This window comes from Xenopus laevis, chromosome 8L (genome assembly GCF_017654675.1).
Source record: "Xenopus laevis strain J_2021 chromosome 8L, Xenopus_laevis_v10.1, whole genome shotgun sequence".
NCBI classification, from domain to species: Eukaryota; Metazoa; Chordata; class Amphibia; order Anura; family Pipidae; genus Xenopus; species Xenopus laevis.
In genome coordinates, this window is record NC_054385.1 from 64,563,563 (window position 1) to 64,590,355 (window position 26,793).

General features: G+C 38.5%; 1 protein-coding gene across 1 annotated transcript in view; it reads right to left on the reverse strand.

The window, feature by feature from the left end:
- Nucleotides 1–295: 295 nt before the first annotated feature.
- Nucleotides 296–26,793, reverse strand: part of LOC495464 (uncharacterized) — a 40,267-nt gene continuing 13,769 nt past the window's right edge. The window contains 3 exon segments of the mRNA NM_001095116.1: nucleotides 296–848; nucleotides 7,325–7,357; nucleotides 8,960–9,073. Of these exon segments, the coding sequence (NP_001088585.1) occupies nucleotides 835–848; nucleotides 7,325–7,357; nucleotides 8,960–9,073 (161 nt within the window). The 3' untranslated portion in view covers nucleotides 296–834.

The window sequence follows — 26,793 nt, forward strand, 5'->3', positions numbered from 1 at the left end:
CAGCTGGGGAGTGTGGTTGAATGCGTGCGTACATGCAGGCAGGTGGTGGGCGGCTTTGGGGATTGATGATTTTTTTGCGGGGAGGCCAAGCACACAGTTCTTATGCCACTGGTAAAAGACAGCAGTATCAGAGGAAATGAACAAAGGTAAAGTAAGTGAGATAAGTAGAGGACAACATTTAAGAAAATAGAAATAAATGAGAGAGAAAATCTTACTGCACATTAAGTTGTATGAAATACCAATTTTAATTTGGAATTAAAAAGTAATATTAGGAACAACACACATACAAACAAAATTTTTTTTTTTTCAATCTGATCTACTGCAAATAAGTAAAGAAAACATAAAGGTAATCCAGAAAGTATTTTAGTCTGTGGTACAAAGGACTAGATCTTAGCTTCTTTGTCTTTCCAGATGGTAGAGAAGCACAGGTTTGTCATTTTGCTCCAATGCAACCATTTGGAGTCAGGTGGATTTTGGGCATAAATTACTGCAACTGCTAGTGACAGTGTCCATTAAACAAAATGACATTCTGTATGCCCAAGATCAAGCAATACTCTGCCAGTTCAAAATACTTTGCAGAAGTTATCCCAGGTACCACAGTCCTTAAAGTCCTCAAAGTCCTTGTTTTATAAAACAAAGATGGCCCATATACTGTATATGTTAAGAAAAAGTACAGAATAGTTTGTAAAAGTCACAGGGTTGAGATTTGAGTTTTAGTTGATCCCACTAAGCAGAGCATAATTTCTTGATTATGTTATGAGTTGATAGACGGTGCAAATGAAGCATAGAAAGCAGCCCACATTTGATGTTACGAATATGTCTTCTCTTGATAGATTAACTCATTAGATCTGGAAAAATAACAAAAAAATAACATGTTTTATAATAATTTACATATCATAACTCAGTTCACTGCACTGACCAACTAGCACCAAGAATGTAATATACAGGCTGCACCAGAATACAAATATAATGGGGCCCTGAACTTCATACCAGTCATAAGCAATAATACAATATTGCAAATACCTTCTTTCCTGCTAAGGTTCTGGCAATGACACTCCTAACTGCATCTATCTAAACATTTTTTTCCATTGGATGAGCTACTGGTAGCCACAAAAACACACATTTCTGTAAAATAAACCCATCAACTATATGTGACGTTATTAAAGGGCATGTAAAGGCAAAAAAATAAATCCCATTTTTACTTTCTTTAATGAAAAAGAAACCTATCTCCAATATACTTTAATTAAAAAACGTGTACCGTTTTTATAAGAAACCTGACTGTATGCAGTGAAATTCTCCCTTCATTTACTGCTGTGGATAGGAATTGTCAGGTGGTCCCTAACTGCTGAGCAGGGAAACAATCATACTTATGAACAGCAGGGGGAGCCCCCGCCTTACTTGCCAGCCATGCAGAACTCAAGCAGCTTTGTCTTAGTCTTGCAAAGATGTTTAACAAAGTCACAAGATGGTGACCCCCTGTTGCCAACTTTGAAAGCATAAATCATTTGTTTGATTAGGCTTGTGGTACAGTAAGTTCATGTTTATATTTAGTATACAAAATACAGCATTTCTAACCTTATTCTATTTTAGACTTTACATGCCCTTTAAATGAGTTCTCCATCCTACTATTCATATTATCTGTTGTTATAGTTATGGAGACAAGAAAAGCTTGTATCTTCTACACAAAGTAATTTATATAGTGATTAGACCCCTGACGCTTAAAAATTTGCATTCTTTAGTTTTTTTGTTCTCTTTCTTTGGGGTGCATTTATCAAAGAGTGAAGTTAAAGATCGCCATAGTCTGCTATAGTAAAATTCCGCCACTCTCCATTCATTTCTATGGCATTTATCAATGGGTGAAAGTGAAAATTCACCCTTCAATAAATTTGCCTTTCAAAATCCTATAGAAATGAATGGAGAATGGCGGAATTTCACTCTAGCGGACTGTGGCGATCTCTAACTTCACTTTAAGAAGTATGCCCATTAGTGTTCCTTGCAAACCAGATGAGTCTAGGGTAATGTTACCAGAAATTCAAGGACAAAGGAACATTAGAGGGCATTATAGACAGATTGTGGGGGATCTTTTCCCATAAAAAAAGATCTAAGAATCAGAGGCTACTCCAGCACTGTACTTAGGTCTGATTACACACGGAGGCAACGCATGACGTCACTTCAGCTGACTAAACATCTGGAAAAACCCTCACCCCTAGCTCTGGTGTTGGATTTCGATAGCAAGTCTCTGGTGGCTGGGGAGATTTATTTATTTATTTATTTGTTTAGAAAAAATAATCTATTATATAAGCACCCATGGGTTGCCCTCCTAGGGTGCCTATATATAAAAACAGCCCTGCTTTAGACTGGAGGAACAGAAGTTTCATTTAAAGGAGAGTAGGTGGTTCTTCACAGTGAGGACAGTGAGGTTGTGGAATGCCCTGGAGATGTTGTTGTGATGGCTGATTCAGTTAATGCCTTTAGGAGTGGCTTGGATGATTTCTTGAACAGACATAATACCAAAGGCTATTGCAAGGCTATAAAATCTACAATTAGTATAGATATTTGTATATACCGTTTAAATATCAGAGTTTATAGATAGGCCTTTACCAGTTTGTGTGTATATATATATATATATATATATATATATATATATATATATATCATTCATTTGGACTCTTCATGGAAAGGCTTTTTCAGTGCAGCTGTCGGGTGATTACTATGGAGGTAGGTGGGGGTGAGGTATTGTGAGACCTGGGTACGCCCTGTGATTTCCAGCTACCATAGTAATCACCCAGCAGCTGCACCGAAAACTTCTTTCCATATAATCCATATGTTAGTGGAGAGTGGAGCAAAGAGACGATTATTAACTTGTGTTTCTGCACCACTTAAGAACTATTTAATCACCACAAACACATTAACTGTGGTAATTGGTACTCTAGGAGGTTGTGGAATTTGAACTCTCACGATAAACCTCCTAAAGCTTTATACCACTAAACAGGGCCGGACTGGGGGTAAGAAGCAGCCTGGCAAAAAGATCAATGTAGCCCACATGTAAACACGAAATGTCTTGTACACATCCACTATATTGGGGTAAAAGTGCAAAAAATTATTTACATAAAGAGCTGCCTTTCTCACGTAAGTGTAATTCATGCAAAATATGTTAAAGAATCTGCAGCCTTGTGCCTTTATATGGTCACAGAACCCCTCGGACTTCTAATATCCCTATATTACAATAAAGCAACATTAACACTATAGTGTAATTTTTAATTAATGGAATCAAATGCAATGCCTGAAATGACCCCGCCTCACAAAACACAAAAATAAACTGAACAAAGTCCACATGTCCACTTACAGGTGCAGACCCACGTTTATCAGAGCCACTTTAAAAATGGGAATTACAATGTCATAATTTTATGGTATGTTTCTGTAAAGACAGAGAATTTAAGGGGCTGTTTCCAGCTGTATTGTGCTTAGTACAGTGGAATATTTTTGTTGCCATAGTTTTAAGGGCTCTCTCTGTACATTTTGCTGAACTGAGCTTCACAACTCTGGAATAATTTTAGTCTGAAGTAATAATCTCCAGCAAATTGCTTTGTTTGGTCAACTACAAAAACACTGCTGCCCACAACTAGTGCTTATCCTTTCCAAAACATATACAAATGGTTAAGCACAATAGATAAATCAAACAACCTTTCACAAATTTGCACACAATTAAAATAAGTATAGGTACAGTGTGGATCTAAAAGATTATCAATAGATTGAAGTTGGCAAACTCTAGTACCTGACACCATTTCATTGCTAGAGTTCTGGATCTCCATTACTGAAATGTCTGGGAGATGCTACACTTTATCCATACCTCCCAACATTTTGGAAGTAAAAAGAGGGACAAAAAATTTTTTCCGGCACATAGCGCAGCAATTTTTTGACCACACCCCTTTCTTCGGCCACACCACCTAATAACCATGTTTGTTTTACAAAATTTGGCAGGTTATGAAAGTTTGAAAATATTTCTCCTTATCTAAACTGTGTTTTTGTGTCTCAAAATTGTTACAAAGTATCTTATTTGCACCTGTTAGCTGTTCTGTGCTCTCAGCTAAAAGCCAATTAAGTGAGAAACTTTTTTTCTTTTTCTGGCTGTTCAGTGCAGAGAAAAGAGGGACTTTCCAGTACAAATGAGGGACTGCGGGTTGAGCTGTCAAAAGAGGGACTGTCCCTCTGAAAAAGGGACAGTTGGGAGGAATGCTTTATCTACTGGAAGAGCACTGTGTGTGTGTAGAGGCACAAAAGGGATGTAGCACAATCAGGGCAGGTAGACGGCTCACAAATAGTGAATCTCTGCTCCTGCGCATTCCAGCAGCCCCGTGTCCCTCAAAAGCACAGCTTTCGCCCCACCCCCACTGTACAATGTGACCAGATGATAGAGATGCTTTCCCCAACTCATCTGACACCCACCCAGCATGCTGCACCATCCCTACTGCTTTCCCACTCGATAGAGGAAACATACTCACAGCCCCCCCCCCCCATTAGTTAAGCCACTGCATACTCCATGCTGATGGTGCTGAGACACACACACAGTACTGCAGCAGGAGAGGAGTGGGAGGGGCGGAGCCACAGTGGGAGATAGCATGGAGGAGCGGTCCTAGAGCAGGCCGGATGCAGTGAAAGGAAGTTAGGTTTATCAGGTAGGTCCACTTAAACAAAATATAGAGCCACCCCTTGGGCATTTGCCAGTCCAGGCCTCCCACTAAAACAGCAAAGATAACTAGTAATACACTCTAAGTCTCTCTTGGATTTGAACTCTCACTATTAACCTCTGAAAGTTTTATACTATTAGTCTACAAAATTACTAAAACAGAAAAGATAACTGGCAATACACTCCAAGTTTTCCTTTTTTAGTTTGGACTCTTTTTTTTGGGCTACAGACATGGTGGTTCCACCTTTGAAGGAAAAACTTTTTTGAAAAGGTTTTTGTTCGAATTATTTTATCAAAAAATGGTATAGTGTTATGAATTGTGGTCAGAAGTGTGTGTGAATTCTTAAGGTCCCTCTTGTTGATTATTTTTACTAATTTATTTATGCTGTATTTATTCGCTGTTTTTAATTGTTTATGAATTAGTAGACTGGCCAGTAACTGATTATTTAGGTCATTGATTATATTGAATTAAAGAATATAATTTTTAATTCCACTATCTGTGTTTTAATTAGCCATGCAGGCTGTGTATTCCATATGTGTTTGGTTTTAAAGGGGTGAGGTGGCAACCCTATCAGTATGTAAGGCCAAAAGTATATGGAATCACCATTGTTAAGTTGGAAAGGCTCGGGAAATTCAGTTAAAGGGCATGTAAAGGCAAAAAAATAAAATCCAATTTTTACTTTTTTTAATGAAAAATAAACCTATCTCCAATATACTTTAATTAAAAAATGTGTACAGTTTTTTTTTATAAGAAACCTGACTGTATGTAGAGAAATTCTCCCTTCATTTACTGCTGTGAACAAGAATTGTCAGAGGACTCCTAAATGCTGAGCAGGGAAACAATCATACTTATGAACAGCAGGGGGCGCTCCCACCTTACTTCCCAGCCATGCAGAACTCAAGCAGCTTTGTTTTTTTCCCTGTAGAGCAGTTGTTGACTGTGTAGAGATTTGTATTGGATTTTATTTTTGCCTTTACATCCCCTTTACTGTTTTCAACTCCAGCTGCAGCGACAAAGCTCATGGAGACAGATTTAAACCAATAAACTGGGATTCTATTTGGAGGATGATTTTGCTGCAGCTACAGAGTTAAAGAAAGTTTGTATTAAATAATACAAAAACTATAAAATCCACATTAGATTACATGACCACACAGGACCCAGTGCAGTCTGCCTATTTTGATCTTTAATAGTCTTGATGTATTGGCTTCTGGCAGATATTATTTGGCTTGTGCTGTTTTTAATTTATGACAATCCCTAAGCAGCCGAGACCACATTGAGCATGTGTGCAGTCCTGGTCTTGCAAAGATGTTTAACCCGCCCCTTTATGGCACCACCCCATCACTGCCCTGCCTCTGACGACACTGGTACCACCCCCTGTCTGGATTCCAAGGTAAGGAAAGGTCTCAAGTTGGCAATCCTAGGTTTTATGCTATAAAAAATCATGCAAAGGTCAGAGGGAGAGAGCTCTCCTGGCTGCTGAATGCAATTATATTTGGAGCTTAAGGCTAAGGCCACACTAGGCGATAGCGCCGCGATTTGACTCGCGGCGACTTTTCGCCGCGACTTTTAAGCCGCAATCGCTGGGGAAACTTTTGTGCTGGCGTCTATGGGGAATCGCGAAAAATCGCCAGCGTAAAAACACACGCGGCGATCTTTTCTCTACTGTCGCTCGAAATTGCCTCGCTAAGCGATTTCGAGCGACAATAGAAAAAAGATCGCCGCGTGTGTTTTTACGCTGGCGATTTTTCGCGATTCCCCACAGACGCCAGCGCAAAAGTTTCCCCAGCGATTGCGGCTTAAAAGTCGCGGCGAAAAGTCGCCGCGAGTCAAATCGCGGCGCTATCGCCTAGTGTGGCCTTAGCCTTAAGCTCCAAATATAATTGCATTCAGCAGCCAGGAGAGCTCTCTCCCTCTGACCTTTGCATGATTTTTTATAGCATAAAACCTAGGATTGCCAACTTGAGACCTTTCCTTACCTTGGAATCCAGACAGGGGGTGGTACCAGTGTCGTCAGAGGCAGGGCAGTGATGGGGTGGTGCCATAAAGGGGCGGGTTAAACATCTTTGCAAGACCAGGACTGCACACATGCTCAATGTGGTCTCGGCTGCTTAGGGATTGTCATAAATTAAAAACAGCACAAGCCAAATAATATCGCGAGTCAAATCGCGGCGCTATCGCCTAGTGTGGCCTTAGCCTAAATCTTCCTTCTCTGATCAAACTGATTTCCAAAGACTTTGACTGTGTGGTTGATTCATAGTCTCAACATGTTACCTGTTTACATACCTTTGCATTCCATTTGTGGTCCTGTAGCAATCTCACAGCAGGACCGACAGCCACTGATTCTGACTCTCAGCTGCCAAAGCAGTGGTGTAACTACTGGGGGTAGCAGTGGCTGCTTGGCAGGCAAAAGGATGGCTTTGAATGATGAGCAAGGTATGGGGCAGATAGGCATCCCCTTCTCACCCCCTATGTGCTTTTCCCCAGCCCTTCAATAATAAAGCTCTGACTATTATGACTAACACTGTCAGCTCTGTATTAGTGAAGGGAGATTCCGGGCTTTTAAAAATAAATATACCCTAGATCTTTTTAAAGCCATCTGAAAAGAAAATCACAAATGTAAATAAAGTATCACTTACTTTCATTCTGTACCATTGAAAAGCGAGTCATAGCTGTGAAAAGAATACAATATAATTAGTTACAGAAACACAGTTCTACATAGCAGAAGCTTGTTTTTATTATTAGAAAATTAAGTTGTGTCAAGTATTAGAAGAGAGCACCTTATCCCTTACCTCATACACCCTACCACAACAAACACATTCAACATAAAAGCACACCCACAAAATAGAACACAACCCCCACACACAAAAAAATTCTTTGGGCTTTCCATCCTGTCTCCACACCTACCTGACCACTACACCTAAAATCTAAAGCATGCTAGCACCAAGCTGTAATCAGAGGGATTTTCTGCTAAAATTTTACATGGGCTGACACACTATTTGGTTGTATAATCACACTACAGCCTGAACATAGTAAGTAAATATAGTGTGACTTTTTTCTTTTTTTTTCTGCCCCCCCCCAGTTTTATTATTTACCTTTTGATGTCAACTTAGAAGTACACTGCTCTCACAATATGGAAAAACAAACAGGACATACTGATGGCATATGGATGGCTGTGACCCATTCCACTTCCACAAACCCACTGCTCTCATCAATGGGAAAAAACATACCAAAAATCACCTGAAGAGTACCTTGATGTAAAATCATGGACAACCTTCAGTTTTGTGCTTGTCCCAGTTTACCTGTGATATTGTTTGGGAGGGGGGGTCTACACAAATTTATACCCCTGCATAGATTGTTATACAATGCTGTCAATTATGTCTTTCTCTGGATAATTCTGTGTAGATTTTTGTCTGTCAATTAAAATATGACTCTGACTCCTGCATGAAAAGGTACAGATTGCTAAGAAGTGCAACCAAAGAGTGATTTAATTGTTTCAGTAAGAGTACAACACGAATCACTAACTCAGTCTCTCACTCACCTTCCACACAGGTTAGACTAGCACAAAAAGCACCACCAACACCAACCAACACCCACAAAACTCAAACAAAACTTGCTACCACCACTAGCATACTTCACACTGGTGATGAGAGAAACCAGGTACTCTAGTAGGTAAGGGTTAAGATAATTGGAACACATACTCTTCCTACCAGCAAAAAAAGGGTGGGGGAGATGGGGTGCAATCCCACAGATTGGGTATTTATGCCCTAATTTATCAGTGTGAGCCTCTATTATTTTAAAATGTATTTATATAGCGCCAACATATTGCGTAGCACTGTACCCTGTACCCTGAGAGTTGTGATACCACGATTTGACAAATAGTGGAAAAATGTTCAGAGAGATAAAATGTATGCATTCTAAATCACACTATGTGGGATATATACCGACTGCCAACTACATATTCATCATGTCAAAAATATAGATGTAGTCTCTGCACAACACACAGACTAGCATTTCCATTCAGCATGCAGAGGGCTAAGGCTAACACACTTCTGGGCTAGGGGCCTTAATGTCCCCCCCCATTTTATTAACTCTTACAGGCCTGTATCATGACAAAACCTATAACACATACCCCCACAATCAGAAGAGGAATAGAAGGGAAATAGAAGGAGGGAATGGTATATAGAGATCACAAATTTACATTTATTTTTAACACATTTTTATTTAATATGTTACTATGGTTAGTTATGTTTAGTTGGCCCAGAAATACTCACTCTTCTTACTCCGGAGGTAGACTACAAGGCCGACAACGATGAAAATGGATCCAAGCACAAACCCAACAATACCAGTCAGCATCTTATTGCGAGCAGAATCAGATACATCTGGCTCTGTGGGAAATACAGGAATCCTCTTTAATAAAGGTTCATTTTTAGAAATAATAGTTAAAGAATCAGTACTGGAATCCATTTATTTTAGAAATAAAATTAAATTTGAGGTTCTCTGCCATACTGTACAGTACTTAATCAATAGTAAATCAGTGCCAGACCAAACCCCCCACTGTAACTTTAATATTAGAAAAATTGTCACAAATACAAAAAAGAAAGTAATTGAAACCACCCAACTTAACTTTTGTATGTTAAAGAATTAATAATTCTACGCAACTTTTCAATTGGTCTTCATTAAATATTTTTCCAACTATTTCCAGCTTTCAAATGGGGGGGGGGTCAGTATCCCCATCTAAAACACAAATGCTCTGTATGGCTACAAATATATATGTTATATCTACTTTTTATTAATCCTCTTTCTATGCAGGCCCTCTTCGATTCCTATTCTAGTCCCTTATTCAAAGCAATGCATAGTTGCTAGGGGAGTTTGGACCCTTGCAACAAGATTGTTGAAACTGCAAACGGGGACTAAAAAAACCCCACCGCTCTAACCAATTTTCAATAAAACCCAAAGCTCACCCGGCATTTAAATTGACCTGCATGGCCCCAGGTTCATCTCTTAAGGGAGTAGCTTTCTCTAAAAATGGATTCAAACAGTATAAGTGTTGAAACTGCAAACCTGCTGAATAAAAAGCTAAATAACTCAAAAACCACAAGTAATAAAAAATTAAAACCACTGCAAATTGTCTGAGAATATCACTTTCTACATCATACTAAAAGTTAACTCAAAGGTGATCAACCCCTTTTTAAACTATTTGAAATTAATGCATATTTTGAAATTGAAAAAAAAAACTGTGTGGCCGATTTTTCAGCCAGATATCTGTTGAGGAGGCAGTCACGCACATGGGCATATAACCTGCCAATGGACTAATTAGCTGAAATCTGCATGTCCATGGTCAGCTTAACCTGAAAGAGAACTATCGTGAAAATGAAAATTTTATATAAGCTTCATAATAATGAAAAATTTAACTAGCCTATGTGGTGGAGGGCCGATAATAGGTCAGTTTTGGCCACTCCCCCTTTTAAACCACACCCACTGTAAACCACACCCGTTACCACAAGAACTTTTAAGATCATATCCACATTAATTGTGGTAGCACACCAAAAAACCAAATGGTTGGTTCTCACTGCAGGGAAATCCCTCAAAATTTAAGTCATGTTAAAACATACCCTTAAATCCATATGCCTCATTCTCCCCTGTGGATAATACAACAACCCCCCAACACATGATTAAACACCTTAGGAGCCCTTAACAACAATTTCCAAATGCTAACAAACCCCCAGAACAAACCCCTAACAGGCTTACATTCCACAGGTAGCGTAGGGCAAGCAGAGAATGGCACACACAGGCAGCACTGTGGCCACGCATTATTTGGAAATGGGACACAGGCTTCCCACCTTTAAATATATAGCCATAGACCATGTTCCCCCTTTGAGACGTGGGGATGATAGATCTAAAATTCTTTTACAGAGGGAAGTGTTTTGGATAAAAAAAAATTAATACTTTAGCCCCTGGAGGCATTAATGAACACTGCTCCCTCTTATGCTTCTTAAATCAGTGAATATTTTCAGCAAACTTAATATGTTACTTCCTTTGCCCTAATGTCTCTATTTATTACATGCTACAATGTTTCAGCCTTTAGATCTCAGTGGTGCTGTTTTTAATCAATGTTTCTTTTCCATTGATGTCTATATTTGCCTAATCTAAGAATTCTCTATGCGTTTCTTGATGCAGGTTTTATTTTCTTTTTGGTGAAATTACACACATGTGTCACATGTTTTAACTAGTTAAATCTTTGTCTTTTTATTCTGAATCAGGTCTCGATAAAGGTGTTAAGTGGAGACGAAAACGTTGGCCGATTTTAAATATGACAATTAAGGTTTAAATTTTATTTTTATTAAATCCCAGTGTGCACCTACTTCTTGGATGAATGAATATATATATATACACGGGCGCAAGCAAAAAGAGAATACTTCCCCCGAGGAACAAACAGGGGAAGAAGGGGAGCAAGTAGCATTTAATCTCTCTTCTTTTCAACTAAGTGAATTACAGATGGCAGTATTGGGAAAAGGTTTGAACTTTTGTTTAACGGCTCCAGTGGATCATTTCCAAATGGACATCGACCTGTACAGGTTTTATCGGACTCTACGGTTGAAGGTACATTTTTCTACTGTAGACTATAGAAACATAAAAGTAATTAATGTGGATGAGTCTTCTTTGCTCACTCCACAAAAGTTTGGTCTCCGCAGCAAAAGTAGGTTTGTTCCACCAACTACCTACCCTGCCGTGGAAACATATATTAATAACATACAACAAGACCTTGAACAATTGTATCAGCAGGGGTCTGATATCCCTAGAGTGATACATAATGTTACTAAGGCAGAAAGAGAAGCTTTAGATAATTTGATGAATGAAAACACGAACACAATCAAACCCTCAGATAAAGAGGGTGCGATTGTGATCAAGGATACTGCGTACTATATAGAGGAGATTTTGGGGCAATTATCCGACAAGGCTGTCAATAAGAAACTAGATAGAGACCCCACTACAGAGATTTCTGAGAAAATTACACACATGTTAACTGCTAAGGCACATAATAATGTGATTTCTGATAGTTTAAAAAACATATCTTACTGTCACTTTTCCACGTATACCAACTTTATATACATTACCCAAGTTCCACAAGGATCCTGTCCATCCTCCAGGTCGCCCAATTGTGTCGGGTATTAATTCTGTGTTTTGCCAGTTGGTGATATTTTTGGACAGGATCCTTGGACCCTTGGTTACCACTACACAATCCTATGTTAAGGATAGTGGGCATTTTTTTTGAAAAACTGGATAGTCTAAATATACAGGACAGTGAGTATGTCATGCTGGCCAAATTTGATGTGTCCAGCCTGTACACCTCGATACCCCATGAGGAGGGGTTAAGGGCCTGTGAGTGGTTATTACGTGCTAGTGTACAATATCAAGATGAACAAATTGATTTTTTTCTTGAAGCTTTGGAAATCATATTGAGAATTAATTATTTTATTTTTCAGGAGAATTTCTATTTACAGTTACGTGGAACCGCAATGGGATCTAATGTCACCCCGTCATATGCCAATACCTTCATGGTTTGGCTTGAAGAACAGTTTGTATATCGTGATGATCTCTACCAGATGCACGCGGTGGCCTGGTGAGATATATTGATGATATATTTGTAGTATGGCGGGGTGACGTTGGCTCCCTATCGTGGTTCCACGAACGTTTCAATGCATTTCATCCATCTATTAAATTCTCACATGTGTTTAGTACAAATGAAATTTCTTTTTTGGATGTCCTAATTTACAGAGATCATGGCTTGCAGACTAGGCTATGCTCAAAGCCCACCGATCGGAATCAAATATTACACTTTGGGAGTAATCACCCGATACACACTAAACAGTCTATACCAATTAGTCAAATGATGCAGGTGCACAGAGTAGTGAGCAATCCCACAGTGAGGGAGGCACAAGTTGGAGACATGAGGGATAGATTTAGACAGAGAGGTTACCCTTCACAGGTCCTTGAAAGAGCAGAGAAAATAGTCAAAAGTAAAAAAACAAGGAGAACCAGGGAACGGAGGACCACTTTTGTTAGCGAATATGGACCAATGAGCAACAAGATTAATGTGATTTTACGTAAACACTGGTACATACTACGTAGAGCATATCCCACAATAAGAGAGTTTGCTTTACCTCCTTTGACCTCACATAAAAGGGGCAAAACAATTGGTTCAGTGTTATCCAGAACCAAGACATCTAAGGAAGACACTGGTGCCAATACATTCTTGGGCACTAGAAATACGGATATGTATCAGTGTTTAAATTGTGTACAATGCAAACATGTAATCCGAGGAAAAAACTTTGTACATCCTGATACCGGGGAGGACTATATCTTTATACCATTGATACACATGGCTTGAGAAAGGGTCAAGATGGCTCGAAACGTCGCCGAATGATATGTGCACATACTGTATATGGTGATGTGAAGTTTTTATCTTTCAATACAGAATTTAAGCATTAACAGTGAGTGCTGTCCATCCTTTTGTCTGTACATATTATGGGAAACTAACCGGAGTATCCCGAAGGACGAGCACCACATCTATATTCACTTTAGCGTGAGTGCTGTTACTAACCTTTTGTATATCTCTCTCTCTCTCTCTATATATATATATATATATATATATATATATATATATATATATATATATATATATGTATATGTATATATATATATATATATATATATATATATATATATATATATACATATAATATATATAAATATATACACAAGTACCGTGATGGTGCTTTGGGGAATAAGGTTACCTGAGGAGTGGGCGGTGGCAGTTGAGGGCAAAAAGAAGAGGATCGTGCACAGCTACCCCCAACATTGCACTACAGGCAATTAGAGGAGAGAGAAAAAAATATTTACATACAGATAATTAATCCTCTAAAACGAATGGTGTCTCCCCAGTCCAGCAGTCAAAGAGGGCTCTCCTCCACCCTTAAAAGACACTTTTGAAAATAGGATTGCTATATACCTCAAAGGTAAAAACCATTGAGGGGGAAAAAAACAGACAAATAATATAGTGTAGTACATATATGTCCACATATACTTATACACCTTAATGCATATACATTCTGTGGAATACAATCCCCTATAAACAAAGGGTATTGAAAAGTAGAAATTGCACCCGTGGTGTCTAGTTGAAGTTTCACAAGAGCCTGCAATCCAATTTCCTAGTGAGTTTAGCAGGTGGTCATACTTACAAGAAGTAAGTTAAAGAAGGGCTTTAAGATTGCTAGGTGTCCTGGTTCGCTCATAATCTTCTTGTCTCCTTGGTGGGTAAAATGAAGCAACATGTGTGGAAGCGTTTAAACAGTTTTAATAAATAGTAAAAAATTACACTCACAAACATTTCTTCTTTAAAATCGCTTTAAGAACATTGCAGCGCATCCGTCTGGTAATCCGAGTCTGTTAGCGTCTCTCTTGTTCCAGCACACGTGTCTTGGGTCCCCGGCTGCTGCTTCCACACTCCTATTTCACCACTGACATGTTTCGCTGTCTGACTTCTTCCAAAGATCGATGTATTTTTTTTCCGGATAGTTGCTCCTTTTACCCACAAAAGTTCCAAATCTAAAAACGTTATTGTCCCCCGAGCATTAGGTTTAACTCTTAAAAACATCCCATTTATATTATTTGCAACATAGTAACTAATACAAAGTGTCCTATAAAAATACATTGTAACCTGGAAATCCTTATGTCAGAAAAGCTCTTAGATTAAACATTAAGACAATGGGGGGTATAAGGAGTTTAACCTGTGAATCCACCAATTTTCCTTTCGCAGTGTGTCATTCACCATGTCTCATCCCCTCCAGTTAATTGTAACTCTTTCAATCCTAACCATTTTAAACCTTTCGGATATTTGTTATGCTTTTCTGAAAAGTGTCTCGATATAGAGTGTTTTAGGAAACCTTTACAAATATTATTTACATGCTCGCCTATCCTTTCTTTTAGTTTTCTGTTCATTTTACCTATATATTGGAGGCCACAGGGGCACTCCAACATATAAATCACGTTTTTGGTATCACATTTGATAACTTCCTGGATTTGGAATTGTTCCCCAGTTACATTACTTTTAAAAGTTTTGGATCTCACACCAAACCTGCACGTTTTGCACAGACCACATGGAAAGAAACCTTTGACATATCTCCTTTCTTTTTTTATGTTCTCGGTTTTTGCAAGTGTGTACCAGTTTTTGTTTTAAATTAGGGGCTTTTTGGAAAATTATTTCAGGTTTCTTTGGAAGAACTGCTTGTAATTCTTTATCCAAACTCAGAACATTCCAATGTTTCTCCACTATTCTCCTTATTTTTACTGCTTTACGATTATTCTGTGTTATAAAACACATATCAAAATTTTCTTTTTCTTGTTTTATGGTATTCTGTGTTTGTTTTTCTTTTCTATACTCTATTATCTCATCTCTGTTTTCTTTTCTCACTCTGTCATATGCTTCTTCTACAGCTTTTTCTTTGTATCCCCTTTCTATAAATCTCTCTGTAAGGGTCTGAGATTTTTCATCATAGTCACTCAAATTACTGCAGTTCTTTCTTATTCTCCTGAACTGCCCCTGTGGGATGTTCTTAATCCACTGTGGGTTATGGATGCTGCTTGCCAGGACATAATTATTTGTATCTACAGTTTTAAAAAATGTACGTATATGAATTGAGCCTTCCTCTATATATATCTGTAGATCTAAAAAATCCATTCTCTCCGGGAAAATTTTAGATTGAAATCATTTTGGTTCAATAGTTTCACAATTTTTTTAAGTTCTACTTCCCCTTTATTCCAGATGATCAATACACGATCTTTATATTGTTTACATAGTGACAGACCCCCACCTGATTTGTTCTAATATGTGCTTCTCCCAGTACCCCATGAATAAGTTTGCGTAACTGGGTGCGAAACGTGTTCCCATTGCGGTCCCACAGACCTGGAGATAATATTTCCCATCATCTTATGGTTTAAGATGAATTCTATTCCTGTCACAATAAACGCCTTACACTCTGGACTCATGTTCTCATCTAGAGTTAAATAATTTTGTATAGCTTTTAGCCCTTGTTCATGTTTTATGCAGGTATAAAGGGATTTAACATCTAAGGTGACAAAAATCCATTCTGGGTTCCAATTCAAATTCTTCAGGGTGTTTAAAACTTGTGTAGAGTCTTTCAAGTATGAGGGCAAGGTATTCACATAAGGTTGTAACTTGGTATCTATATAATGGGAGAGATTACTAGTTGGTGAATGTATTCCTGAAATTATTGGTCTTCATGGGGCTATCAGTGGATTTTTATGTACTTTGGGCAAAATATAAAACAGAGGGATTTTTGGGTGTTTCGTTATTATATAATTTTTTTCATTTGTGTCTATCACATTTTCAAGTTCCGCTTTTTGTGCCAAATTTTCTAATTTCATTTGAAATGTTTCCATTGGGTTGCTCAGTGTTCTCATCCTTTATTAGTTTCTCACATTCAACTTTATACTTATCCATATCCATTATTACTGTACCCCCGCCCTTGTCTGCTGGCTTTATTATTATATTTTCATTTCCCATTAATTCTTTGAGGGCTTGTCTCCCCCTTTAGATTAGATTATTTTTATTTCTATTTCTAACGATCCTATTATGTTTTCCCAATTCCTCTGACTCTTTTAACACCAATTTTTCATATGTCTCAATTTCTTTCCCTTTTTATTGTGAGGGTATTGGATTGTCTTTTTACTTTCTTTGTTTTTAAGTCCCTATTTTCATAATTCTTTACTTCAGCATTAGTATTTTTTTAGGGTTAATTTCCTTATAAATTTCTGTGCATCAATAAAAAGATTAAAACTATTAGGTTGATTTGTTGGGGCAAAGTTGAGTCCTTTCTGAAGAACCTTTTCTTGATCTTTAGTCAATTCATATGTGCTCAAATTAAAGATACCATTAAATTCTCCTTTTTCTTATTTTGCTACATTTTTTCTTTTCTCCTTTTTTCTGTTTCCCTTGTCTCCATTTGTGTTCTCTTTTTTTGATGTGTTTCTTGATGTTCTAATGTCCATCCATTTATTCTCATCAAATCCTGGTGTTATTCTTTCTCCCTAATATGTTTCTGTCCCACCTGTATCCACCTCTTTCCCTCTCCCATTGTGTTTCCTGACCCCTCCTTAAAAAATGTTTATTCCCATTTTGCTTCGATCCTCTACTTTCCCCCTTATGTTCCTTCGATGATTTGTCTTTAAATTTAAAACTAGGATTCGTTTCCCTTACATTTTTATCAATTTTAAGTACATGCACAAAACACAGAATACCATAAAACCATGTTTTATAACACAGTAAAATCCTAAAGCAGTAGAAATAAGGAGAATAGTGGAGAAACATTGGAATGTTCTGAGTTTGGATAAAGAATTAGAAGCAGTTCTTCCAAAGAAACCTAAATAATTTTCCAGAAAGCCCCTAATTGAAAACAAAAACTGGTACTCACTTGCAACAACCGAGAGCTTAAAAAAAGAAAGGAGATATGTAAAAGGTTTCTTTCCATGTTGTCTGTGCAAAGCGTGGAGGTTTGGTGTGAAATCCAAAACTTTTAAAAGTAATGTAACTGGGGAACAATTCCAAATCCAGGAAGTTATCAAATGTGATACCAAAAACGTGATTTATATGTTGGAGTGCCCCTGTGGCCTCCAATATATAGGTAAAACAAACGGAAAACTAAAAGAAAGGACAGGAGAGCATGTAAATAATATTTGTAAAGGTTTCCTAAAACACTCTATATCGAGACACTTTTCAGAATAACATAACAAATATCCAAAATGTTTAAAATGGTTAGGATTGAAAGAGTTACAATTAACTGGAGGGGATGAGACATGGTGAATGACACACTGCGAAAGGAAAGTTGGTGGATTCTCAGGTTAAACTCCATATCCCCCCCATGGTCTTAATGTTTATTTTAATCTTAGAGCCTTTCCGACATAAGGATTTCCAGGTTACAATGTATTTTTCTAGGATACTTTGTATTAGTTACTATGTTGCAAATAATATAAATGGGATGTTTTTAAGCATTTAACGTAATGCTTAGGGGACAATAAAGTTTTTAGATTTGGAAATTTTGTGGGTAAAAGGAGCAACTATCCGGAAAAAAGATACATCGCTGGGGGCGTGGCCATGCAGTGGACCTGATAAGATGTGTTTTGTCATCTCTCCGCCCCCGGAGGACTTACAGAGCTTAAATAAGCATTAATAACAGGGCTTACCGACTCAAATAACAGGGTTACCGACTAAATCTTCATGACCTATACCTATTAGCATGCCCAGAGGCAGACAGACTAAATAGGTACAAGCTCCCGGCAAGCAAACTACAACGCCAGCTCGTCGACTTACAGCAGCGAGCAGAACCAAGATGGCGGAAAGTGTGCAATCTTCGCCATCAACTTCTCTGCACCGTGACTAGAATGCAGATAAAGCTGACTCGGATCCGGAATCTCCTGCGCAGCATTTGGGTGATAAGATCTTGATCTCCCACTTTAAGTGTCTGCTCCAAACAGTTAAACGCGGTCGCGACCAAAATCACTGACCACGTTTTTCTAGGCCAACACAAATCAGCGATTGAGGATAAAGTTGATGACCTCGTCAACAAGGCCGAATCACGGGACTTACAAATATCGCAGTTAAAAACGCAGCTCATAGAGCTTCAAGACCGAATGGAGGATTTTGAGAATCGCTCCAGGAGCTCAGAGGTCTGCCGGACTCTGTACAGAACCTAAATGAGGAGATACCACAACTTCTTAGCGCGCTGGTGCCGGACATTCCACAGTCTCAGCTAATTATCGACAGAGTCCAATGCGGCTTAGGGCCCAGGAAAGAGGAGGCTCCACCGAAAGATATAATTGCAAGGCTTCACTATTTCACTGTTAAAGAGGCCATTATGACCGCCTCCAGGGCAGCTACCCTGTTGGAATATAAATCCTTCAAATTTACAATCTTTGCAGATCTGGCAATATCTACAATACAGAAAAGGAAACTTATGAAGCCAAAAACATCTGTGCTCTTGACACAATGGATTCGATACTAATGGGGTTACCCATTTAAAATAATCTTCAACTACCAGAACCGTCAATACTCCGCAACTACCCCTCAAGATGGGTTAGACCTACTGTCTCTGCTAAAGATGCTTCCATCAGGGGAGTTTTCTCCGACCACTTCAATCCCGCAAGGCAGAGTGAGAGATCTGTTTCCCACTTATGGCATAAGAGCCCAAAACAACAGCAAAAAATAAAATGACTTTCCATTTAACACTGTTATCCTTTCAAGTCATCAGGTTAAGTCCCCCGGGGGAATTTCTTCCTTCCCCTAACTAAGGTCGTATATTAACACCTTCACTGATGTCTTACATGAATGTACATTCTTGCATATAGTCAAAGTTATATGTTTATTTTTCCTGTTAAGTATATTGTTGTTATGCACATCTTGAATGTTATCTTGGTAAAATACTTATCGTATTAATACTGATTTTTACTTGGCAATCCAATCATCAGCACCTCTTGACCCTTCACTATGGCACTTCATTGTGTTTCTCATAATGTAAAGGGGTTAAACTCCCCTGCAAAAAGATCAATGGCTTTTCGACATTATTGTAAAATAAGGGCTGACATTCTTTTCCTCCAGGAGATGCATTTTTCAAAAAATTCTACTCCAAAATATTTACATCACGCTTACCACCTTATGTATACTGCCAGCACTGTTAAGAAACACAGAGGTGTGGCCATATGTATACACAAGAAAATGAATTTTCAAACCACTAAAGTTAAAATGGACCCAGATGGCAGATTTTTGATATTAGTGGGTCAACTCCAAGATAACCCAGTTACTCTCGCATTTATATATGGTCCGAACAAGGCACAGTGTGCACATTATATGGAGTTTTTTTGCGCTCCTGGAGGAGGAGGGTAGAGGCCCAATTATATTGGCAGGGGACTTTAATGAAGTGATCAATCCCAAGGTGGACAAACAAAGCAGCAACCCCCTGATGCGGCCTAAGAAGGGCCCCCACTAATTTGCAAACTTTTTAGGTCAATATTCCCTTGTAGAAGCATGGAGAGAAGTGCACACTTTCAAACGGGATTTTACCTTTTATTCTCCTCCCCACAACTCCCAGTCAAGAATTGATATGTTTTTAATTAACAAACAAATTTCCCCAAATATTGTACGATCTGAGATACGCTCCTGCCATTGGTCTGATCATTCCATAGTCACCCTTACACTCTCTAGCATCATTAATAAACCCGCTACTTTCAGATGACGTATGGATGACACTCTGCTCTCAGACCCACTCCATAGAGAGCATATAGACAATCAAATTGCATTATATTTCTCAACCAATAATTCCCCAGATATTAGTAATGCCACATTGTGGGCCGACAATAAAGCCTATATTAGAGGCATATTGATACAATTGTGATCCCGAATTAAAAAAACCAGAAATGATAAAATACAGAATCTTATGTCTTTATTGCAACATACTGATGACCAATACAAAATAAACCCAAATAATAATAACCTTAAAAAGGAAATTGAAAAACTTAGAACACTTAGAACAGAAATCAACCTCTTGCTTACAGAAGTTGAGATTAGTAAAATGCAATGGACCAAACAAAAATACTTCCGCAAAGCAAATAAGACTGACACAATGATGGCAAGAAGCCTCTCTAACAAACTATTCCAGTCCCCCTTTACTCATCTAAAGCTGAAGGATGGCTCAATGACAGCAAATCCTAAGCAAATTGTAAAAGAATTTGCTTCCTATTATAAGTCATTATATAGAAAACATCCTGACCCAGACCCCAACAGGCTGGAAAACTTTTTACATTCCCTAAAATTACCAACCCTAACAGCGCAACAAATAACTTTAATGTCTGACCCTATTTCTCCAGAGGAAGTCAAGGAGGCAATAAAACAAATTAAATCTAAAAAATCCCCTGGTCCGGATGGCTTCTCAGGAACATATTTTAAAACATTTGCCCCAAAAATGATTCCATGGCATACACTACTATTTAACGATATCATGCTAGGTAAATGTAAATTCGGCCAAGAGGGCCTTTTAGCACAGATAGCTGTCATCCCTAAGCCTGACCAAGACCCTACTTGTTGTAAGAATTTCTGGCCCATATCCATCTTAAATATAGATACAAAACTTTTAGCTAAAGTAATGGCCACTAGACTGAACACTTTTATTGAAAGGCTTATCCATAAGGATCAATCCTGTTTTATCCCCAACAGGCAGGTCACGGACAACATTCGAAGAATTGTAAACTTAATCCACATAGCCAAAGGTAATACCACTACTTCCATGTTCCTCTCCCTCGACCTTATTAAAGGCATTTGATACCATCTCATGGCCTTACTTACAAGAAGTCTTGAAAGTTTATAAATTTCCCCAAGTCTTTTCCCAAACAATTATGGCCCTCTATGATTCACCTAAAGCGAAAGTCAACTATCTGGGCTTTAGTTCAGCAGAATTCCCTATTCTAAGAGGGACGAGGCAGGGGTGCCCATTGTCCCCCTTATTATTTGCCATAGCGATAGAACCGCTGGCATAAGCCCTTCGCAACAATGACAAAATAATGGATTAAGGTGGGACAAAAAGAATATAAGCGTGCCTTATATGCGGATGACATTGTTCTCATCTTATCCAAACGTTTGACCTCACTGCCATACCTCTATGAGTTGTTATCAACATACGCTAACCTTTTAGGATTGGAGGTGAACCCAACTAAATTGGAGGCCCTCAATATTAATCTCCCAAACTATTATAAGAAATTATTAGAGATAAATTTTGGATTACACTGGCAACCCAAAACAATAAAATATTTAGGTACAAATATACCCACGGAATACACGATGCTGGCACAGGTCAATTCTACTAAAACTGGCCAGAGGGTACATGCTATGATAAAATCTTGGGGAAAACTGAACCTCTCATGGCTGGGAAGAGTAACTGCTCTAAAAATGACTGCCCTTCCTTTGCTATTGTATCTATTTCGCACTCTACCGACGTCTTCTCCTAAAGGCTTACTCGAAGCCCTGCAGAAAGCCTTTAACCATTTCATTTGGAATGGGAAGAGGGCTAGATTGAACTTTACCACGGCCTGTCGTAACCGCCAGAAAGGCGGCCTAGGTATTCCTAATTTAAAAGGCTATTATCTAGCTGCACAATTAGCCCATCTAGTTTCTTGGCACCAGGAAGATGAAGCTCCACTTTGGGCCCAAATTGAACAAGATTCCATGCCAGAAGTCAATATGAGAAATCTACTCTGGTCAACAAATTCTACAGTAAAATCTTATAGCAACCCAATAATAGCCCATTCTATGAAAATTTGGTCCGAAGCAAAAGGGTCATATAATCTAGTTTCTCCTCATAAACCAGCTATGAGTTTACTAAATAATCTGGAGCAGTCCCATTTAATCACTATACATTCGCTCACCCGGATGAACAAAATGGTGTCATTCCCACGCTTACAATACACCTATAAAGCTCCTCAGACTGAATGGCTACGTTACAGCCAAATTACGCACTATATAAAATCACTACATGAAGGGTCTGTGTTCCCTCTTCCCACTGCATTTGAGAGGTTATGTTTACAACTTTTACCCAATAAAGGGTCATTATCTTACCTGTATGATCACATGATTCACATGAAACCAATTAAATCATTAAAATTTGTAAAACAATGGGAAAAGGTATAGCGACAGTGTTTTGATAATTATACTTGAAATGGCATATTTAGAGACACAGAGAAATGTCTGTTAATGTATTAATACAAGAGACCTCCAAAAAGGTCCTACATCAATGGTACTTAGTGCCTGAAAGACTGTCTCAGTGGTACCCAACCTCTGCCATGCTGTGCTTCAGGGCTTGTAATCAGACGCTTGGTCACTTATATTTTTTCCGCAGCCAAACAAACGATTGCCAAACCCTGGAAATCAACCACACTTACATCCAATCCGTGAAAACCAGACTGGACAATCTGTTAATAATGGAATGACTCACCAGTATTGAAACTGTTCAATCCAAAACATATAATAGAATCTGGGGCCCCTGGTTGGCCTAACGTAACATTTCCCAAGGTCTACGAACGTGAATTTATTGGAATTCACAGGACTATGCCAAGTCGCTAAGCAACCTTATAGCCTGAACTTTGATAAGTAACATCAAGCCCTTTAATTGCCTAATGAGTACACTCAAGATGTGTCTATTTCTCTAACCCTTTTTACTCACTTATATTCCTCTCTCTCTCACTTTTTCCTATTTTTCTTTTCTTCAATCTGGTTGAATATTTAACTTAAGCACAATACTGATTCACTTGTTGTTATTTGTGTATGGACAATCACTGTACCAAAATAGCTTATACCCCGGGAAATCCTGGCAAGTACATTTAAATATTGACATATGTTTAAAACACAAATAAAAATATTTGAAAGAAAAAGATACATCACTCTTTGGAAGAAGCCAGATGGCAAAACATGTCAGTGGTGAAATAGGAGTGTGGAAGCAGCAGCCGGGGACCCAAGACACGTGTGCTGGAACAAGAGAGACGCTAACAGACTCGGAGACGGATGCGCTGCAATGTTCTTAAAGCGATTTTAAAGAAGAAATGTTTGTGAGTGTAATTTTTACTACTTATTAAAACTGTTTAAACGCTTCCACACATGTTGCTTCATTTTACCCACTAAGGAGACAAGAAGATTACGAGCGAACCAGGACACCTAGCAATCTTAAAGCCTTTCTTTAACTTACTTCTTGTAAGTATGATCACCTGCTAAACTCACTAGGAAATCGGATTGTGGGCTTTTGTGGAACTACAACTAGACACAACGGGTGCAATTTTTACTTTTCAATACCCTTTGTTTATAGGGGATTGTATTCCACAGAATGTATATGTATTAAGGTGGCATGCAAAGAAAAGTTTGGGTGTGAACTTAGCACTTAGAACAACTTTTAGCGTATATGTGGACATTTTACTCACACTATATTATTTGTCTGTTTTTTTCCCCCTCAATGGTTTTTACCTTTGAGGTAAACAGCAATCCTATCTTGAAAAATTGCACTCCAGGCACCTGCCTCTTCTGTCTACCCAAAGTTCCGGTCCTGATAAAATAATTTTCCTGCCCGACTTGTTAATGGATTCTGGGACTTAAAGCCCCTCTGCTCTCCATAGCAGGAGGTGCACAGGTTCCCTGGAAAATAGAGAGACTGAAGAATCCCAGAATCCATCACTTCACAATGGAACAAGATGAGAAAAGGGTGCTTAACTTTCTAAGCATAAGGGTTATATTGAAATGGTCCCCGCTAGCACAGATGGGTTCCTTTCAAAACAAATTTTGTCCCCACTACTGTGGTTTGGTTTTCCTGAAATTTCTGTAAATGCACATTTTAGATTGGAGGGGGTCTAAAGGGTGTGGCTATAAAAAGTGGAAGTTCTTTGCCGTAGTATGCAGCCTACCCTTCTCTTCCTGGCACTCAGGCAAAAAGCATCTTCTGCTGCCTATGCCTAGCATTAAAGGGACGGTAACTTTCAAAAAGGTTTTAAAAAAATGACAGTATAATGTACTGTGCCCTGCATTGGTAAAATGGTTGTGTTTGCTTCAAAACCCCAACTATAGTTTATTTAAACAAGCTGCTGTGTAGCCATGGGGGCAGCAATTCAATCAAAGGATACAGAGTAGATAAATAAATTCTGAAGAATCACATTGTATACTACAGAGCATATCTGTTATCTGCTGTGTATCCTGTGCATTTTCTCCTTTTTCAGCTTTGAATTGCTGTCCGCATGGCTACACAGAAGGTTGTTTATTTAGAGCTTCTTAAGCAAACAAGCCCATTTTACTAGTGCAACAAAACAGGAATTATTTGCATTAATGCATGTATCTGCATGCAATTTCAGGCTGAAGGGGCAGATTATTGCTCGCTACAGGTATAAAAGAGCGTGTAAGCAGGGGCATTATTACAGAGGAAGCAGACCGTGCAGTTGTAAGGGGGCCCAGAAGTGTAGGAGGCCTAGTGAGAACTTAATTAATAAGCAATTTCAATACATCTTGGCGGAGTAAGTCAACTTACCCATCCTTTGGGGCCCTAAACTTGCTGTGGGCCCTGTAACATCTAGTACTGGTAGTCGACAAGGGACCCATAGCAGTGAGGGAACTCACCAAAGATGTGAAGGTAGCACTCAGAGGACAGGTTTTATTTTTACTTGTTTTGTATGCTAAATGGTGATCCCTGTTTATAAATACATTGCCTTAAACTGATGAAAAGTGTCTGTTGTGGATCCCACAAGTTTACAAGTTTACACCTTACTCAAGTCAGACTTTTTATAATGCAACCACATGGATCACAATTACAGTAAATACTATACTACAAGCATTTTAAAGGAGAACTAAACTTTAAAATTGAATATGACTAGAAATGCCATATTTTATATAATGACCCTATCAATCCAGCTTAGGTTGAATTAAAGTTGTCACAGGAGCTTTCCATTTTGGATTTTGTTAGGAGTGTCTGCGACATGCACATGCTCAGAGTGCTTTGCCCAACTGTTGAGAAGCTAAGCTTCAGAGTTGTCACAAATCGTCAAGCAGCAATGAGGTTTTCCTATCATATAAATTGATGCTACAGGGATGATTATTAAATTCTGATGCTATTTGTGCTGGTTTCTGAACCACCATATACCAATAATTATTTACTAATCAGCATCAGCTTTATTTTGTGAAGTTTATATGACATATATATTCAGTATTTAGTGCGTTGGTCCCTAAGCTCAGTTACTAATATCAGCACAGAACATGTGCAGTGAATCAGCAGAAAAGAAGTTGGGGAGCTACTTAATTTTGGAGGTCCAGCTCTTTATGTTTAAAGAGACAGATAAAACCTCCTTTAAAGGGGAACTAAAGTCTAAAATAGAATAATGCTAGAAATGCTGTATTTTGAATACTAAACATAAACATGAACTTACTGCACCAGAAGCCTAATTAAACTAATGATTTATGTTTTCAAGTTAGCCATATGGGGGTCACCATCTTGTAACTTTGTTAAACATCTATTCAAGACCAAGACATGTGCACATGTGGTTTGGGCAAATCATATCTGCCAGAAGCCGATACAGCAAGACTGACTAATCAGAATTAGGGATGGGCGAATTTGACCTGTTTCGCCAAAAAATTCACCACCGGCGAATTGTCGCAGACGGCCATTAAAGTCTGTGGGCGACAAAAAAATTTTGTTGTGCGGCGAAATTTTTTTGACGCGCGTCTTGTTTTTTTTTTTGACGCATGCCGCCATACAAGTCTATTGGCGTCATTTTTTCTGCGAAAAAATTTGCCCATCCCTAATCAGAATATACAGACTGCACTGGGTCCTGTGTTGTCATGTAATCTAATGTGGATTTTATAGTTTTTGTATTGTTTAATACAAACTTTCTCCAACTCTGCAGAACCAGTGGCTGCAGCAAAATAATCCTTCAATGAGAATCCCAGTTTATCTGTTTAAATCTGGCTCCATGATCTTTGTTCCTGCCACTGGAGTTGGAAACATTAAAGGGAATGTTAAAGAGATACGGACACCAGATTATTATTATCTATTATAATTATCTATTATAATATTGGCTTTGTAATCAACTTATAACTTTGCCATAAAGTATTTGCACAATGCTTTTACATTACCTGTCTGATGCCCCATGTTCCTGTATGAGGGGGCTGCCATATTTGTGCAGCAGGAGTCCGTTAGTATTAGAAACTCTTACTGACAGGCTGAGATGGGACAGTCAGGTTGGCAAAACAGTCAGGTTTAGAAACTTCAACTAACAATAACTTACAAAAACAAACCTCTCAGCAAAAAATGATCAACATGACTTCTAGGTAACTTTTAATGTACATTCATATATTAAAAAGTAGTTTTTTAGTGCTAGTATCACTTTAAGGCTATATTAAAATAAATCTCTACACAGTCGCCGACTGCTCTACAGGGAAACAAACAAAGCTCTGCACGACTGGGAAGTAAGGTGGGGGGTTCCCCCCCGCTGTTTCAAGGTGTGATAGTTTCCCTGCAGA